General features: G+C 36.2%; 1 protein-coding gene across 1 annotated transcript; it reads right to left on the reverse strand.

Moving 5' to 3' along the window:
- Positions 1 to 413: 413 nt before the first annotated feature.
- LOC125819598 (protein transport protein Sec24-like At4g32640) lies at positions 414 to 17,267 on the reverse strand. The gene is made up of 25 exons (XM_049499054.1): positions 17,155 to 17,267; positions 15,994 to 16,829; positions 14,895 to 15,125; positions 14,579 to 14,653; positions 14,303 to 14,401; positions 12,848 to 12,959; positions 11,619 to 11,746; positions 10,702 to 10,821; positions 9,755 to 9,835; positions 8,859 to 8,936; positions 8,651 to 8,743; positions 7,652 to 7,706; positions 6,425 to 6,501; positions 5,876 to 5,947; positions 5,663 to 5,746; positions 5,422 to 5,541; positions 5,252 to 5,320; positions 4,177 to 4,254; positions 3,549 to 3,687; positions 2,465 to 2,629; positions 1,810 to 1,955; positions 1,534 to 1,713; positions 1,368 to 1,456; positions 1,145 to 1,176; positions 414 to 611 (listed from the first exon to the last, which is right to left on the reverse strand). Exons 2-25 carry the CDS (start codon positions 16,804 to 16,806, stop codon positions 505 to 507), a joined length of 3,243 nt encoding a protein of 1,080 aa, XP_049355011.1. The 5' UTR covers positions 16,807 to 16,829; positions 17,155 to 17,267; the 3' UTR covers positions 414 to 504.
- Between the last annotated feature and the right edge of the window lie 793 nt (positions 17,268 to 18,060).

An 18,060-nucleotide genomic window follows, 5' to 3' on the forward strand; every position in this document is an offset into this window, starting at 1 on the left:
TGTTTCTACATTTATATGTTTAGCAAAAGTGGAATACAATTATTGCAAGAATATAGTGTTCATGAGGTTATATTTATCTACCAAAGTTATTCTCAAACATTTTCATCAATTTCATCTTAACATTTCTCATCATTCAATTTCATAGTTTACTAAAATTGATTTTGTAAATAAACAGTTACGTATTTGAATACAAACGTTAGAAACTATAATAAAACCAAGAATCCCAAATTAGTACTCTGAACATAGAAACCACCCTAATAGGGAGTGCTTCTGTCTTAAAAGGGCTTACACGATACAAATGGATTAGTCAACGCCTCAATGCACATACCGAACAACAGATGAGAAACTCATAAAATAAAAAAAACAAGATAAATAAGCACTTGTTTTGGCAAGAAAGTGTTGATGAACATTTTTAATATGTCCAGAAAATATCTGTACAATGTTTCCATGTAACACCTTTTCTCTATATAGTCAAAATTTATGAACAAAAACTGGAAAATTTTCTCAAGCCATTTTGCTTTGAACATGTCGATGGATATGTACCAGAAACTCAACATACGAAAGTCCAATGGATGTCTTGTCTTCTACCATGTTGGAGAAAAACAACATACCTGAGTACAGAATTTACAAACATGTAAGAAAACAGTACAAGAATACCAAAGAAGAACAATCGACAAAGTTACTCAAACACATCTGTGTTTTAATCTGTACAACTTTTGGTATAGATGATCATCTTGAAGTTGGTTGTTCAAAAGAATTACGTCAAGTTGATGCTCAGGCAAAAGGATATGCCATACAAAATCAATGATCGATATGAATGTAGCAAAGGAAATGATCATCTCAGCTTTATGAGGGTAAACGATATCCCTCCTTAGGTATCGCGATGATAAAAAAGTGAGTTACTGCAGATGGCTGAGTTTGTTTTATGTTATTGTATGATCGAGTATGAAGTATTATGCATCCAAGAATAGGAGAGTGCAAAAAATATTGATTTAAAAGCATCGATATCTATGTAGATCATCCACATAATACGGTAATTCAACCCATCTCCCCTTTAGAAGTGTTTCTTTTTGTTTGTTTCCTCTTTTTTATGTTTTTTTTTGTGGCGGGAGAAGGTATAAAGATGGGTTGATGTATTACAAACCTGATGAATCTCCCTTTTTGCATAGTCTTAAGCTGCCAAGATCAAAATAAAAACACATATTAGAAAAACAACATACAAAGTGATAACATACTAATCAAATGAATGTCCATTTTGATTTACAAGTAACTGAGATGGACCTAGCGACATTTTTTAAGAGTACGAGCAACATAGCAGCTAAGACAACAGGAGTGAAAAGAAGGGCAGCAAAAAAGAAACATCATACCGAAGATAGTTACATCTTTGGCGTCTAATTTCATTAATGATATCATTGAGCTTCTTAGAGAGTAGATTGTCATGCTGCTGCAGAACAAACTACAGAAAAAGCAGAGGCAATATGTCAAATTTGACAGTGTTTTTTACATCTAAAGAGAGAAGACACGCCAAATCACCTGTGCAGGAACTTGTTCAACAGACGAAATGCCAAGCAGTTGATGCATTACACTAGGATCTGCAGAGTTACCAACATAAATTAAACAGTCCTCGCCATTCTCTAGAAGATAGATACCGTTGTCATTGATATATTCACTGGAAAGTGGAATAGGATGAGGAATAAGAGATTCCTCGTTCTCCTGCAAGTTCAGAGACAAAAAGTGAAAGGTAAGGAATAAATATTGAAATGGATCAAGAATGAATTACCAGTGAACTTGACTGTGAATAACCCCTACCTTTGTATTGAGTTCATGGATGGCTATCAATCTAGGGTGCACCCAAGGGATAGCCAATGAAACAGACAGTGGGGAAACATAATTAATCCAGAAGGACCTAGTATCAATCGGTTCATTAGTTCGCAATCCCGTGCTTTTAATCAGAGCTGAAATCATCAGGAAGACTTGTGTGAGTAGATCCATTTAACATTATCTTCATGCACTTCTTTCAAGAACAAGGTTTTACAGCAGCAAAAAGGAACTATAGTCGGCATTGCAAGATGCAACGAAACAAAAAAAAAACTCATTCAACATGACTGTGTAGCTAAGCACACATCCAACTATCCGTTAGATAACAAAAACAGGGTGATCATTCATCTATGCAGACTTTCTTGAGACTGCTTTCTTCACTATGTTGAACCACAAGTGAATCGTCAGTCAATGCCATAGCCGTTAGCTACAATTGTATATAATGGACTAACACAAAGATGACTAATTGGTCCTCCAACTGGAATAGCAGTAAAATGTGGAACATGGACATTTTAATTAAGATATCAGAAATAAAAGCAGCAAATTCCAGAAAAGAGTAAAATTGAATAATAAACTGTATGGATAGATCAGCTCCATCAAATAATTGGGAAATGAAAGGCTTGGCTAAAAGCAGTGCAACACATACCCAGTGTGTAAAGAGGAAGAAGCTTAAGTGCCTCAGCAAGAATAAGCTGTCCAGAGGATGAGGCAGTAGCACAGAATTTACGATAAGAGTACAGAATGTTAATGCAATGGTTTGTCACATGCTCTCGGATTTGTGGGAGAGGTGCTGTTGGAACTTCACTGGCCGCTGCATGGAAGATAAAAGCTCTGTATGATTAGAATTAAACAAAAAAGAAGCAGAGAACAAAGAAGAATAAACATTAGGTAATAGTGTGCTGCTCATGCTGGAATAAAATAACTGGCATCCTTCTTCATAAACATTCAATATAGTCACTACTTTCCCAAAGAAAATACTTGATCTAACACGCTACCACATTCTCATGGTATGCTCCATCGAACTAGATTACCGAACAACAATTTCACAGTATGTGCAGATTGGTTAATTTTATCAATCACATTACCAAGTTAAAAAAAAAAAAAAAAAAAAAAAAAAACCAAAAGAAGAAGCAAGAAGCCATGGTCACAGAGTGAAAACCCAGAAAACATCAATTCCTGCTTATCCAAACAATATCAACATCTCTTCTTTTACTTTTTCCTGCACTTTAGTTGTCTCGGAATTTTCTTCAGCATGGATTCCCAAAAACATCGCACCCCAGCCCAGCTACTAGGTTCATTGCATCCATCTACTCAATATTCATAGCATAACCATCTAAGAAGCACAGTATCAATAGAAGAATGGATAAACTATAGCAGAAATCATAACATGCAATTCGCACCTAAGACAAAAGTATGCTTTAGTTGATTGGCTGCAGTTTGCTTTAGTTCCATGGATTATTTAAGGATTTGCTGATGTGCATTTGAGAAAGGTGCATGCACAGATGCAGCCATCCTTTGGCAGTAAATAAAGACATAAATATTGGAAGAATTTTCACAGCAAAGTCAATCTTGCAGTAAGTAGGAAAAAGGTGGAGGCGTGCCCCCTTGCACAAACATAAACAAGGACCTTTAATGTTTAGTAACCAGCTTTTTTACACAAAAGTGAAAAGGTAGGTGCAGAATAAATTGTACTTGAGAGACATGTCTACTTTATGATATAGTATCACCACCTTGCTTTAAGATGCACGCAAATTGGGTATCCAAGTCAGCTGATCGAAACAAATCACTAAGCATAGTGGTGCAAGGCAGAGAGAAAGTTGAAATCCTGATTCTTCTTTGGCCATCGATGGTGGTGTAAAGAAGAGCACACTGGAGACATGGAAAAAAAGCTATTGTAAATGACCACCAAACTGCAGCTGGGAAGGGGAAGAAAGGTTGGGGCGGGGAAAAGAACAGGAACAGTGCAAATATAAGATAGACCAAACACCCATTGTAAAGAAAAATGAAACGTGGACCATACTCAACACCAAAAGCTAGCTCACGATCAAGATTGTCTAACACCATTTAAAGAGACCACAACTCATTCCTTCAACAAAGGTGAGACATTCCCCTCCCCAGGATTAGATATTTGGAGCATGAATAACATAATATGAGGGTTCAACATGGGTAAATACAACAAGGATAAGTCTGACTCTGAGACCATTTTAAGAAAAAGAACCCTGGATCTGACTCGATCGCGAAGCTGCTCAAGAGATGAGTAATGTCCAAAGCCATATGAAGAGACTACAGACCATTTCCCTCAACCATTCTGAGACACTCTTAACAGATATAATTGAAGACAGACCACCAATCTGTAACCTGAAAAGAGCATTCTGAACCATCCTGCAATTTGTCGTCATGCTTCAATGTTACCATTATTGTTTTGTCACAGTCAATCTGCACCATAGAAAGCTATGTTAGGTATGAACACATTATATTCAGAAATCTAAATCAGACAAGCACGTAACAGCAATTGAGGGAAGGAACATACATACCCCATCTGCACACCATAAAGAAAAGGCAAAACTGCATACAACTATACTATTAAAATAAGATGCAGAGAAAAGGAGGTTTTCCAGTATTGCGGCATCGAAAGTGAAGAGTCCGCGCAACTTAGATTCTACTTCATTTTAGAAATCACATCATTGAAATTAGGATATGAATACAGCGAAAGAATATAGAGATTTTATAAAGCCAGCCCCAACTGATGTGAAATTAATATCAAATCAATAAATGATTGATTGAGTTATTAACATGTAGAACATGGATGAGGTCTGTCCTTAATGAATTAGAACCTAATTACAGACAGGCCCGTAAAGAAAGTTAGAGGTTTGTTTTTGGGTGATAAGATGAGTGAAAAGACAGGATAGTGTTACGAGCCTATAGAACAGATATTAAAAATGTAACAAGAGAAAAATTCGCACATGACTTTGGAAATTACTTCTTGTTCAAAATTTTGATGCAATACCCATTTTATAACCTATTATAGCCTGCCAACCCATTTACTCATTTTGCGACCTCTAATGCTCAAGAATATACGATACATTGGTGTTGACTAGAATTCATAAAGTTGTAAGCACTATGAGAATTATCTCCCAATATCTGCAAACAGTTTTCAGTATGGAATGACACAAAGAGGAGTGTTAAGGTCTTCACTTAGATATGACTCAAGAAAATAGACCAGAAATCAGATAAACTCAAATAGCTTATGCAAGTCTTAGACAAACTCAAAAGATCTGCCAGGGATATTTTAAATGCGGTATATATATGTCTAATTTAATCTTTTTCACACGTCTACTGTAATTATCATTGTCCAACTATGCTAGTTGTTCTGATCCCTTTTTCTCAAAAGTACATAAAGTATTCCCAGGAGAAAGGAGGTAGAGAAACAAACCGCAGGCAAGTCAACATCTGATGGAATTCGTTTACAATAATTTCCAGAGTACTCGTTAACTTGAAGACCCTACAAAAGAAACAAATCCAGCATGAATTTTGCACTTCTGTAGTCATCAATGCACTATGTTGCCACTGAGCTCAGAGAATCCAGAAAACAAGCAAGAATACCTGACTGCATCTTACACGCATTACTGCCTCAAGCCCTTGGGGCCTAGTAATGTTCCATCGCAGATCATTGTAAAGCTTGGCAGCATCAGAAATAGCAGAGAAAGGGAAATAGTAGTACAGCTGAAATAGGAGGAAAAATTAAGGTCCAAGCCTTGACATAAGTCGACTATTACAAATGTTTATGGTGCTATGAACATTCTGGAGAAACACAACCTAGAATTATATGTAAATCCAAACTTACCTGTCCTCCAGTAGTTTTAGGAATGACAGAAATGGAAGCTATGTCTACATATGATTGTGTTGTAAGAAACACATCAACACAAACCTGAAGGAGTTGGGATCTAATCAATCAACAGGGGTAGGCAAATGAATTAAAACATATCTAATGACATTCAGAAGGTATATAGCTATGTGTAATGAAGAACTGTTCCAGAGGAAGAAGGTGAAAGCTCACCTGATACTCAGCAAACTCGATAGCCATTGTCTTCAGGGTTTTGTCAGCTGGTTGGAGTAATTTGTGAGCCTCCTGAAATTCAATTTATATACAAGAATTTTCTGAATAAATTTGGTTCTCGAGAAGTCTATTAACTACTGTGACAAGACAAAGCGGGTGCCGGACACTGGGCAGGAAACCAAAAAAGTATTTCTATGTCGACACCTTGACAGGCAACGGACTCTTAACACTTGTGTCATACATTACCTATTTGAATCCTACACTAATGATTGTGAGAGTATGATGGACATGAACTGCAGGATAAAGTAGTGGAATGCAGTTATTGACTTCCTTTAAGAAATGATGAACACATTATATGCAGCGACAACCCAAATAAGTGATAGCGTATGTGAACTAAAATTCAAGAATCAAGACTACTCGAGTGAAAGAAGTGTATATCAACTTCTGAACAATCTAGAAGAGAAAGTGAGAAACAGATGTGATTGTCTGAACCAGCAGCCTATTGCCTCAAAGGAGAAAGGTCCAAAATAGAAAATGTAACAATTTTACCGTTTCAGCAGCTGATACTGTGCTTCTTCCTTCAGCTTCTCTAGCAGAAAGGGCTCCAACACCAGTAGAAGGCAAGACTATAACACGGAGCAAGTATAGTGAACTCATAATGTTATAGAACAATTTACAGACATTAAATACCTAGCACATGCAAGACATAACTTACAAAATGTATAACATCATTGGAATATGCACTTATCAATGCTGAAGGTGTAGAGACAAAAGAGGTACTAAGAGTTCCCTGCAAATAGTTTCTAGATCCCCAAGCTATGATCTATGCAATTGGTCGTTAGGTTGTAAAATATATAACAGAAACACTACGTGGTTGCTACTTAAACAAGTTTTAATCACTTCATAGATCATAAACAAATTGAAAGCATAACCCTGACCTCTAGAAGTTAGATTAAGTAAGGGGTACTACAGGTCCAATGGGTAAACTGTAGAGTGGTTTATTCATCAAGTCTAAATAGAAAGAGATGAATTCCAAATGAAAACCCATCATCAAATGTCGATTCATTCAAGCAGGAGAGCTACGATAGAAGTGGGTTTAGCAAGAGACCCAACAATAATATCAATGTCCTCTGAGAAAGTTTAAGTGTAAATGGTTCAACAAAGAATTCTATAACAAGCCTCCTTGGTTCTGTCACTCACATGCTCCCTTGCTTAGTTGGACTGAATTTAAAACTAGGGTCGGGAGGAGCAAAAGTGATTTTTCACTTCCAATTGATTGGATAGGAGAGTAACAGGCGACAGTAGGAAACTACTCTTGATAGACGGTAGATCATACTACCTACTCTGAAACCTCTTACATAAAGAAAACTCCATGCGCCAATCAAGAAGACTTTATCACCAAGAGTGAGTTTTTCCTTTTGTGAAATTAGGAAAATAAAATGAATTTGTTATTGTCTTAGGTATATAATTTGAAATTTAAATATAGATAATAGAGTTTTGTATCTTTTTCTATCTCCTGAAAAAACCATTTAGCTAAAATTCATGTTGGATCAGATTCGAACGAATCTTTCAATAATCAGGTAAAAAACTCTGTATCTATTTTTAGAAAATTAGAAGACAAGAACAAAAGACAAAGGGGGTCCTTGCTGATTCATACGGAATTCCACGTGCCCCATGCTACTTGGGTCAGAAACTGCAGCAGTGTATATTCATACCGTTCATGTCGCCTATGAGTATGTACATGTGATACAAGGTTCATTATAGTTAGTTATTTACCTGATTGAAATACAAGAAGTTTCCCTCCGGTGTTTTTCATTGCCAAGAAAGCAGCCTAAAGTAACAAGAAGAAAATAACAAAAACAATTAACTCATTATTCCAGCATTGATTTGACTTAAATTACTTACCTGCATGCAGTAACACAATAATGGAATTCAGTGTTCGATATATCATTCACTAGCCTTAAATCTTCTTTATTTCAATGAGCACGCATGAAAAAATTTCTTTTGTCTAAACTACTAAATGACATATGCTACATGAATTATGCCATAAATTGCCAATGAAGACTGAGTCCCCAGTCAATGACAATTGACTGTGGCATTCCATGCAATGAAACTGTCAGTCAATGACGTATTCGTTGCCAAGGTAGATCTTTTTCTTTTCCTTTCAAGATATTGCGTTTAAAGAGAAAGATAGTCAGTCCTCTTGGGCGGCCGAGTCGCTTATCCGGAGGGAAAAACCTATAAGGGTAGTCCCATTACTTAAAGTTTCATAATGAAAATCATTTTAGTGAAAGCTATGCCCCTTATAACTTCTGTTGACAAACTTAAAGAGACAGGACACAAATAGTTCCTTAATAAACTTGCTAATGCCAACAGTCACTCTCTTATGACATGGTTAGAGGATACCTCCTAGCTTTCCTTTGGCATCCGCTGGCATCCATTCAGCCATATATTACCCTATAATCCAGGAACCATTTCCTTGTGGAAAAATTAAATAAAACTCTGGAGCCGTTTCAGTGCAAAAAATGTCTGAGCAATGTAAAGCCGCAAACTTGTTCGGGTTTAAAAAGTTTAACCTTTACTGATTTATTTTCTTCTTTCTGTTACTAAGTACTTTGGTCACTGGTTATCAAAAACTAAGTACTTTATTCCATTATCCTTTTGTAATGAAAAAAGTATTCTCCTTACTCTCCTTAAAGTTAGCTATTAACTTCTTTTGAAGATACATGTAGCTTCTAGTGTGTCAGATTTTATATTTGAAATGCGTATTCATACCTTGACTGCAGCACCAAAAGCCGAATCAGCAGTCCTGTTATGCCTGAACATTGTTGGGATGTTTTCTAGGAGAAGCTCTAGATGTTCACGACACTGGAAATGTAAAAAAGTAACAACTTCCACTGAGAATTACTGATATGTTTTAGTCATTTTCTTTCAGTAAAAGGAAAATGAAAAAAACAGGAAGTCAACACTTTGCAGGACTAACCTCTGAGAGCTGCACAATAACATCACTCTGAAGGGGAGTGTAAACATCTTGGACATCAGGGACAATAAGCATCAATGGCTGCAAACACAGATTCTGGATATGAGCATGCACTTTTACTTCAAAGTAGATCAAACCACTTCCACAATCTTAATTTGCAATTAGTATTGATATTAAATGTAAAAAAATCCATCATTTCTTAATGAAATAAATTAGTTTACACATACCAATAAGAGAAAACCCACTCCGAGATGCTTAAAAAGGTAAGAAGCAAAAGAAAAGAAAATATAAAAGAACACCATCATATCAGAAACAACTAGAAGTGAAATAGAAAGCAGAAATTCCCAAGAAGAACAAACACGGAACTGCATAATCAAAGTACAATGGAGCAGCACTACTGGTTAAGGGCGAGGCCAGAGCAGCTGAGGAATAACTCCTTCCTGAACACTGGAAAATATTCTCTTATAACGAACCTATGAACTACCATTAGACAAGATAAAGAGGAAAAGGAAATAAGGCAATTTTATTCCTCTTTCTGAAACTACTACACTCCTTCACAATCTGTTGGCTAGATTTTTATATTATTTATACAAAGTTTTGATGATCTGTTTCATTTATAATTTACCAGAAAAAATGAGAAATGTATTCAACTAAAACCTTTGGCTACATTTACACAGAATCTAACAAGAAATCATTTTTGAAAAGCTGCAAACACTTCGTATCCAGATGTCTTTCTACATCTAATTTCCTGACTGAAAGTAATTGTGAGTCATCATACACGTAAGAAAGAGAAAAATACAGATACTTAGTGATTTCGAACATTGATACCAAAGCATGTTTTGTTTAATAGGAACAGTAGCTATATCTTGCAGGGTAAATGAAATCCCAATGTATAAAACCTGCTGCAGTGCACGTTTTAGATTGTAAAAATGGATAGTCGAGTCAAATGTAGCAATTCCGATCAATGTTCGAGGACCTTCCTGCAATAACAAGTTGCCAACATCAGGGACAGCTCATATACTCTCTCCTAAATGCTGTGCATTAAAAATCAAACCAACCATAATAATGCATGATAGATCAAGTAGCAGAGTATCACGAACAAGAACTACCATAAACTCATTAACCCATCCTTTGACAAGTAAACATAATGTCCTGACCACTTGCCTAATATCTTCCCCCGTACTTTTAATTAGATGAAGAATTTTACCAAACCAAGATCCAGTGAATTGATTTGGGACGAATGACTTGACTTGGTGACAAACTGGGTGGATTAAAACATATGACTTGTCTCTATGTTCTCTCAAAGAACTCTCCTGTGTTAAGGGCTTGAGGCAGCTGCTGGAGTAGCCAGAGGCTCTTTGGTGACAGCTGCTTATTGTCCATCAAAAATAATTAATCAACTATACTTTCCTCTCAAAATGACGTGAATTCTCCAACCAATAGTAATATCACCTACTCATGAAGTTCTTTGCTGAAACACCTCCCTTCCCCCATAAAAACCAACTAAGGCCTACATTAGACATTCTGCCCTATAAACCAACATTACCAGGACATCGTCCTTACTACACTGCACTATAAAGGACTTAAAACAAACTGGAAATTCCTAAGTCAAAAAGCTCATAACCGTTGTCACAATCCCAAAGGATGAAAAGGCAAAACTAGCTGCTTGAACACTAACATTAAAACTGAACTTCCAGTTACGTCAAGAAATTCAGTATGAATGAAGTTGTTTTGTGAGGATCTCCATTCAAAAAGACAGAAGGCTATATTATAATATGTCTTTAATGTAAGGATATTGCCAATTGTAAATGAATTAAATTACCAGTAATTAAAACAACAGACTTACAGGAAGATCAGAAATGACTAGGCTTATCACACTGCAAGCAGCTGCAGTTGCACCAGTTTGTATGGCATTCATGGAGACATCAATAAGGAAGAAATATACAGCAGGCATTGGCTCACGCACCTGGATTTGTTTCCAAGTTATCACTTAAAATCAAAAACATTCCAGCATATATCAAGGAAACTACTCCATCAAGAACAAGAAGTGCATACGTTTAAATTGCTAGCTGAGATAAACAATTATAAACAAAGAGTAGTTTTGTCTAAAATCATGAATTATTTGTCAATAAACATTCTCTGTTAAAAAAGAGTAAAATGTGTTCAAATCATCACCACCACCAATCTCTTTTACTGTCAATACCATCTTGCAAAAGTCCAGGACCAGTAACTTGACAAATCAGCCACAGTGTAATATATATCCCTTTTGCCTTCCCTCTACCTTCCCTCTTTTCTCTCTCCACGAAATTATTTTCATTAGTTTGAATATGTGCAAGTATTACCTAAAGAAATACGTAGAGCAGAACTGTTTCCCCACCAAGACTAATGAAGAAGATAAGAAGTTATTTAAGATGATTATTGGTACAATCCTCAGTTCCTCTAAAATAGGTTAAATTAGCAATAGAACAGTACATACATGCTAATGAACTACTGCTGAAACACCGTACATTAGCAAATATTTGCAATGGATATGACGTACTAGGTGATGTGCAAGCTTCCCTAAATATCAAAACAAATGTAGATAGCATTCAGAAACTCTTTGTTCTCTTAAGTTAACGATAACCCTTTGCTTGGAGTTCAATTTAAAACTGATTCTACTTCAATAAATTCATCCAACCATGCCACCTAATCAAGGTGTGCAAACTTGAAATGTAAATCTTCAATAAATTTATCTAATATTAAAGTCCACCAAAGGTCACCAACCATATATTCCTTAGTAGCTACAAATTCAACAGTTCCTCGGCATAGTTCTGGCCTTTCATCAGCATCTCTACGCCTGCCGTCTGGACCTAAGTTGCAGTGATAATCCCGAGGAGTTTCATCGGTATATCCTGCAAAAAAATGTCAAGCATGTGGAATTAAAACTTCAGAATTTCATTCAAACTTCAATATTTGGGAATTGATAAGAGTTTTCATGTTCACTGTTTTAATTTATCAGTTGCAGCTATTAGCATGTTTCTTAGGTTTTTAGGATTGGTTGCACAATGAAAAGTAAAATGCACAGTATTTGATCATGAAATCAATTGTTTCCTGCTAAATTAGAGTTATCTAGAAGGAAAAGTAATTTTGGAAACAAGACATAACTTAGGCAGTTAATTGAGTGGAAGCAAGAGAAATCACTAGATTATTCTTTTTCCATAGTTGTAACCGTAGTAGGAAAAGGTACTCTTTTCATTCAAGCATTCGGAGAAATAGGTGGATTCCTTGACAATTTCCTCATCACTGTTCTCTAGTGTTCTGCTGCTGCGTTGCTCATTCCTTTTCCTAAGGGTACACCATGTCCAGACTTTGTTTGCCCTGTCCTTAAAACTCAATGTTTCGTTCCATCACTACATCACTTTTTCTATATGGACCTTCTACCACTACATCATAGCAACAATATAGGGAACCAGCCCTCCTGATGTTCTCAGGATATGGCAATACTGTTTACCAGCCCAAAGTAATACTTGGATAAAATTTGTCATCTTTCCCTCCTTCCTGAATAACTTGCACTAATATAGAAACAATCAGGCCAATAAATATTGCACCAATCCAACCACCAAATAACTCTCAAACATCAAACCAGTCATTGGACTTATCAACTTCTGCTGCCAATATTTTCCAGATAAACATATTGCCAAATATATGCTTAACACTAGAATCAATTTTCTAACACTAAATATGCTCAGTTGATAAATACGAACGTTCTTTAGAAATTTATTAATAAGACGAATTCAAGCAGAACTTAGACCTCAGAACAAGCAAATTCTATGTTTCAGTGTTTGCCATTTCACATCCTATAAGTTGTCCAGCACACATGTCAGACTCATATCCTTGTCAGAGTCTGTGTCCCTGTCCCCTAGAACTTCAATTATGATACAGTAGATGTCATCAAGAAGCGGGCTCCAAACTCTAAGTATCACATAAGTTTGGTGAAAGGGATTCATTCATACCACATAAGTTACAAATGAAACGCCTTCCCTGATCAATGAACTTCATAAAAGGATTTATGTAGCCTTTGCAGCGAGAGCAACGAACAGGACCACTTTCCCCAAAATCAACAACCTATCAAACAATCCAACATGTCGTGTGAGAAGAAGGTAAAGACACCAATACAAGTATCATTTTCTAGCTTGAGGTAAGCCACCAGAACCCAACCAAAGCTTTTTTATATATATAAAGGTAATGTAAGAACCCAACCAAAGCTATTTTCCTCCAAAATAGTCACAATAAAGAGTAAACATAAATGATAAGTATGTAAGAAGCATACTACATTCATCAGCTAATACTTCACAAGTCCATAAGGTATACCTGCAACTCAACCTTATCCTATAATAGTCACAAAAGAACAGGGAAAAAGCACCCTACTGCACCTAGGAGGGTTGTAGCTCTCTGGATTGCACCTTCTGAAAAATTACTGCTTGTAGCACTTAAACATAATCTGAACAAGAATATATCTAGGACAAACTTAAAACCATCTTGACACTATCAATGCAATTCATCAGCAGTCAGCATCCCATATGAAGCTATAGAGTAGCTCAAGATCAATGAACATATCGTCCCTAGAATTTACATCAAACAGCTAGCTTTGACAAGAAAGCTAAGTATTTACATTCATCAAATAAGTAGCTGAGTTTAACTCCAAACTCAGGAATGACCGCAAAATAGTGCACAAAGGTCTTTATGGCCATCCATCTGCAGTCAGGAACCATTATGGAAAAGACAAAGCAATAACAAGTAAAAGCTCATTTTTCTGTTTAATACAAAGCTACAAAACATTGTCATCTATTAAATGCAGTGGGTGCATATATCATAATATAGTTGTCTGTCTCATGGAAAAACTGGTACAGTATATCACAGTTTGCAAATTTGTACTTCACAGAACAAGATATATTAGCCTTTTGAAATGCAAAATTCAAGCTATACACATTATCATCTTATCTCTTGCAATTCTTTAAGAACTCCTGTGTAAAAGAACAGCTCCGAATACTTTTTCTTTTTGTTGGTAACAGTGAGGTCCAAGCCAGCTTGCTCACACCTAGACTATACCACTAGGTACCTGTTACCTCTCACCAATATACGTATCGAGTAACTTTGTCTAGCAAGGCTTAGACAATCACGAAGAAATCACCTAGTGTATTTGTCTATGTTGGAAATTAAACCCTAGCCTCCAAGGTTTGCACCCACTTCATTGACCACTACTAGAACAATGAAAATTATGTTGAATAACAAATTAATGTTCTCGTTGGACATCAAAAGATGGAAATCTATTCTTTTTGTTATGATTTCTAACATACATCTAGATGGCAGAAGCCTAAAAACAGGAAACAAGGTAAATATGAAATATCTGGCAAGAACTATAGCTCCGTCTCAGACAGTAATGTTTACAAGAAGAAAAGGTGAATTACTTGAATGGGCTGTTCAGATGGATGAGGAAGAGCCAAGGGTTGGACCAACAGAGACAACTGCATTGCAGAGGTCGTCAAAAGGTCACTGGTGCATGGAATCTGTTGAACAAATAACAAGGACCCAATCATCTACAATCAGTACTCATGTTCAGATGGAATAGTAATGGTCAATAAGCTTGCTCTTTCAAGTGGAACAGGAAAAGGTATTAACAACACAAAATTGATTAGATTGAATATTATGTACAGATATCAAAATAATGTGAAGAAGATCAGCACCTGATTGACAGTACACCTCATGAACCGTGGACTGCAATTTCCAGTATCCCAAACAATGTAGTCACTGGTGGCAGGCTTCAAGGGAGACAAGGGAAATAGAAGGATATTAGAAAAAGAGCAAGGAAAAGAAACTTCAACTATTATGAACCTTTTCTTCTTTTTTTCTTATAGTTAACTTATATATCTATTTCTAATGCACTAGAATTATTATTTAAAGAAAAGCATAGCTCATAGCTGAATAAACACAACCCCTGGAAACAGTAAACAATACTATGAAGAAAAAAAACTTCTTTCCTGCAATGAAGAAATAATTTACCGGAGGGGGATTGGCTTTATTGCCTTGACGAGTTTCATGCAAGATTACTGCAGAATTTGGAATTGGGCGCGGAATTTGACTGGAATCAAAGTTTGATTGTCCAGTTAATGCAGATCCAGCATGACCCATAGAAGGAGTTACTGCAGCTTCTGCTTGATTTGAATGCAGAGACGTCATCCCAAACATCATAGGTGGTTGCATTGAATCAGGGACAGCAGAAATTGGAGCAACCTATAAACCAGTAAATTTAGCTTATGTACCTCACATTAAAGTGGATATATAGTACACGACGCATAACAAAAGACGGAGAAGTACAAAAAGGCAAAAGCATACTGGAACCCATCTACTTGATCCAAAAACTTAGTCCTCGTGATTTTAGGATTTCAGAAGGAACAACGAAGAAAAGTACTTTCAAAAAGCACCATGTTTATAGGCGTTGCTCTTTGTTTTCTTTTTTTTTTGCAGAAGATCACTATGCTACTTCTGATTACATAAGGGACAGGTTGATCTTTAGATTCTTTATGGCATCACTTTTCTTTCTCTAACAACTTAGGCATTAAGATGAAATTGCAACACACTTCAACATAGGTATCAACGCAGGCCTCCTACATTCGAGTCACACTGCTATGCTACATAATTATCAAAAGAATTTCCACTTACTTGGCCATTAAAAAGTTTCAGAGTGGCCATGTTTCCGCTGCCAGGACCAAAAAGATGCAATTTTTATGTTTATAAAAACCATTAAACTCGTAATTCTCCTGTGATAATGATCAAACAAAAACATAAGGGGCGTAGACAACTTATATATTATTTTTTTAACTCCCTAGAGCTGTAATCTCTTTGTGATGGATTGTTGATTTTTAAAGTGTAAATAAAAAGGAATAATAAGTGTCCTGTGAATTGTTCTTTCATTACATCTATCTCTAAGTTTCACATGTTATGCTACTAGACTTTGCAAATAAATTAACTATAAATTGTCTGTACGTCATGATGCAAATTTTGTTTCCTTCAATAAGATAAGAGTTGTTACACTAATTTCAGGAAAGACAGAAACTTTTTACCTTAGAAGTACAATCACAATATGATAAGCATATTTTACCTGATGGGGCTGTGTTTGCCATGTTTGCATTCCATAAGGAGCAACCATAGGAGGAGGCATCACTTGGACGGGTGGTGCAAATGTGGAGGAACTTGAAGAAGGTGGCACATTCTGAGTTGATCCCAGAAATGGAGGCGGCGGTTGTGCAGTAACTGATGTTGAGGTTGAAGGTGGACTCCCAAAGGATGGATGCATCCTTGGAGGCTGAGAAGGAGTTCCAGATGATAACATTGCTGACAGATGAGCTCCAGCTGGTGGCCTGCTTGGAGGAGGAAAATGTGGTCCACTCTGCATTGTCCCTGGACCAAATGCAGGTGGCCTATTACTAGCTGAACTAGAAACACCTGAAGGCAGCACAAGAAGACCTGTTGAAACAGCAAAAGGTCCTGGCTGGCCAGCACGAGGACCTGAGGCGGAAGGCAAAGCACCAGGTGGCGGTCGAATGGCAGGACTACCAACAGAATGAAGCACTGCACCAGCAGGAGGTGGCCTAGATGCAAAGGACGGTGGAGCTTGACCCACAGAAGGAGAGACGGTTGGTCTAGAAACTACATTCGGAGGCAATGTAGTTTGCGGAGGACCCCTTTGGAATGCACCAGGTGGAGGAGGTCCTGGACGATTCGCAGGCAGCCCACCAGCAAAAGAGGGTGGCTGCTGCCCAAAAGGTGTTGCACTAGGCCTAGGACCACCAGTGGGGTTTGTAGGTGGGTGGTTGGGTCTATTAATTTCCAAATGTTGCATTCCATGAGCAAGTGCATCAGGATTGTAATTGGGTGGTACATTCCCTGGTCTAGGTCCCCCTGGAGCTTCCATCAATTATTAAACAAATTTCCCACCTAAATTCAAAAATCCCAAGTCATAAAAAAAAAGGCAAAACCTCTGTCCAACAACCACTTCATCTCACACCGAAAACAAGAGAGATACACAACATGTGTTTGATATAAGAAAAACGTTTTCCACGAAAATTAACTTACCTTGTCTAATCATTTTTCAAGCATTTGCTTCAGTATAAAATAAAGTTACACATAACAATCCTAAAAACAGGAGAACAAGTAAAGTACTAAAGATTCAATTTTTGGTATACTTTTACCCCACTATTTACAGAAAAAAAAAACACTTTTTTTCTGGAATACGATGTAGTATGGAAAAAAGAACTCTCACCAGCTCTCCGTCGACGGAATTCTTCGCCGGCGGCAAACAAAAAAGGCGTTTCCGATGAACTGAATCGCTCCGGCGAATTCAAATAGTGAAATTTGGGAAGAAGGGAATTTGTATATTTGCTTTTAGATTCCCGCAATATTTCACCTTCCTTATATACTTCATTATTTTTTTCAACATTATTTTTTTCAACTTTACCAAATATAAAAAATATAATTGAAAATTAAAATTTGCGATTTATACGTGTATTAAAATTATATAGCTATAAATGGTCAAATATTTTTCAAATATGGTACTCCCACTGTCACTATTTATTAGTCAAATATTTTTTAATTTGATTTATTTTTTTACTTATCATCTTTAACAAATCAATAAAAGATAATCTATTTTTTTCTATTATATCTCTAATTTATTAATATTGAGTTAATATCTTTGAAAAATGTAGTGAAGAAATATATTTGATATACTATCAATTAATAGGGGTAAAATGGTAAATTCACTATATCAATCAATATTTTCTTAATAGGTAATTAGGTATGTCAAGTCAAAATTTTACTAGTTATATTTAGATAAGTTCTCCTTTAAATTTTTTGTTTAAACTACTAACACTAATTATTTATAAGAATACAGTTGAAATCAATGAGTCAGATGCTACATCGATGAAATTTTATGGACAAATTAAATTGTCACGCACATTTAGGTGATGGTATTCAAACACTTCTTCTAGGTCATGTTAAAACGCAAACATCTCATAGTACGAATATAAAATACAAACAACTCATAGTGCAAATATAAAACTCGTAAAATAATAATATTTTTGATATGTTTTTTACCATTATCTCAATATTATGTCTAAGAAGTAGCTACTGTGGTGAAACCAAAATTTGATAAACTTGTCAACAAGCTAAT

This window comes from Solanum verrucosum, unplaced genomic scaffold (genome assembly GCF_900185275.1).
Source record: "Solanum verrucosum unplaced genomic scaffold, falcon-dt-bn FXZP01000255.1, whole genome shotgun sequence".
Taxonomy (NCBI): Eukaryota; Viridiplantae; Streptophyta; class Magnoliopsida; order Solanales; family Solanaceae; genus Solanum; species Solanum verrucosum.

What these genes read in the sequence shown, in the direction of transcription:
- LOC125819598 (XM_049499054.1), bottom strand. Translation starts at nt 16,806, where the DNA reads ATGGAAGCTCCAGGGGGACCTAGACCAGGGAATGTACCACCCAATTAC. An exon ending in GGCAAACACAGCCCCATCAG is followed by an intron (nt 15,126 to 15,993) that starts GTAAAATATGCT and finishes ACTGGTTTATAG; the next exon opens with GTTGCTCCAATTTCTGCTGT. An exon ending in CAGATGTTGACTTGCCTGCG is followed by an intron (nt 4,255 to 5,251) that starts GTTTGTTTCTCT and finishes TCTATGGTGCAG; the next exon opens with ATTGACTGTGACAAAACAAT.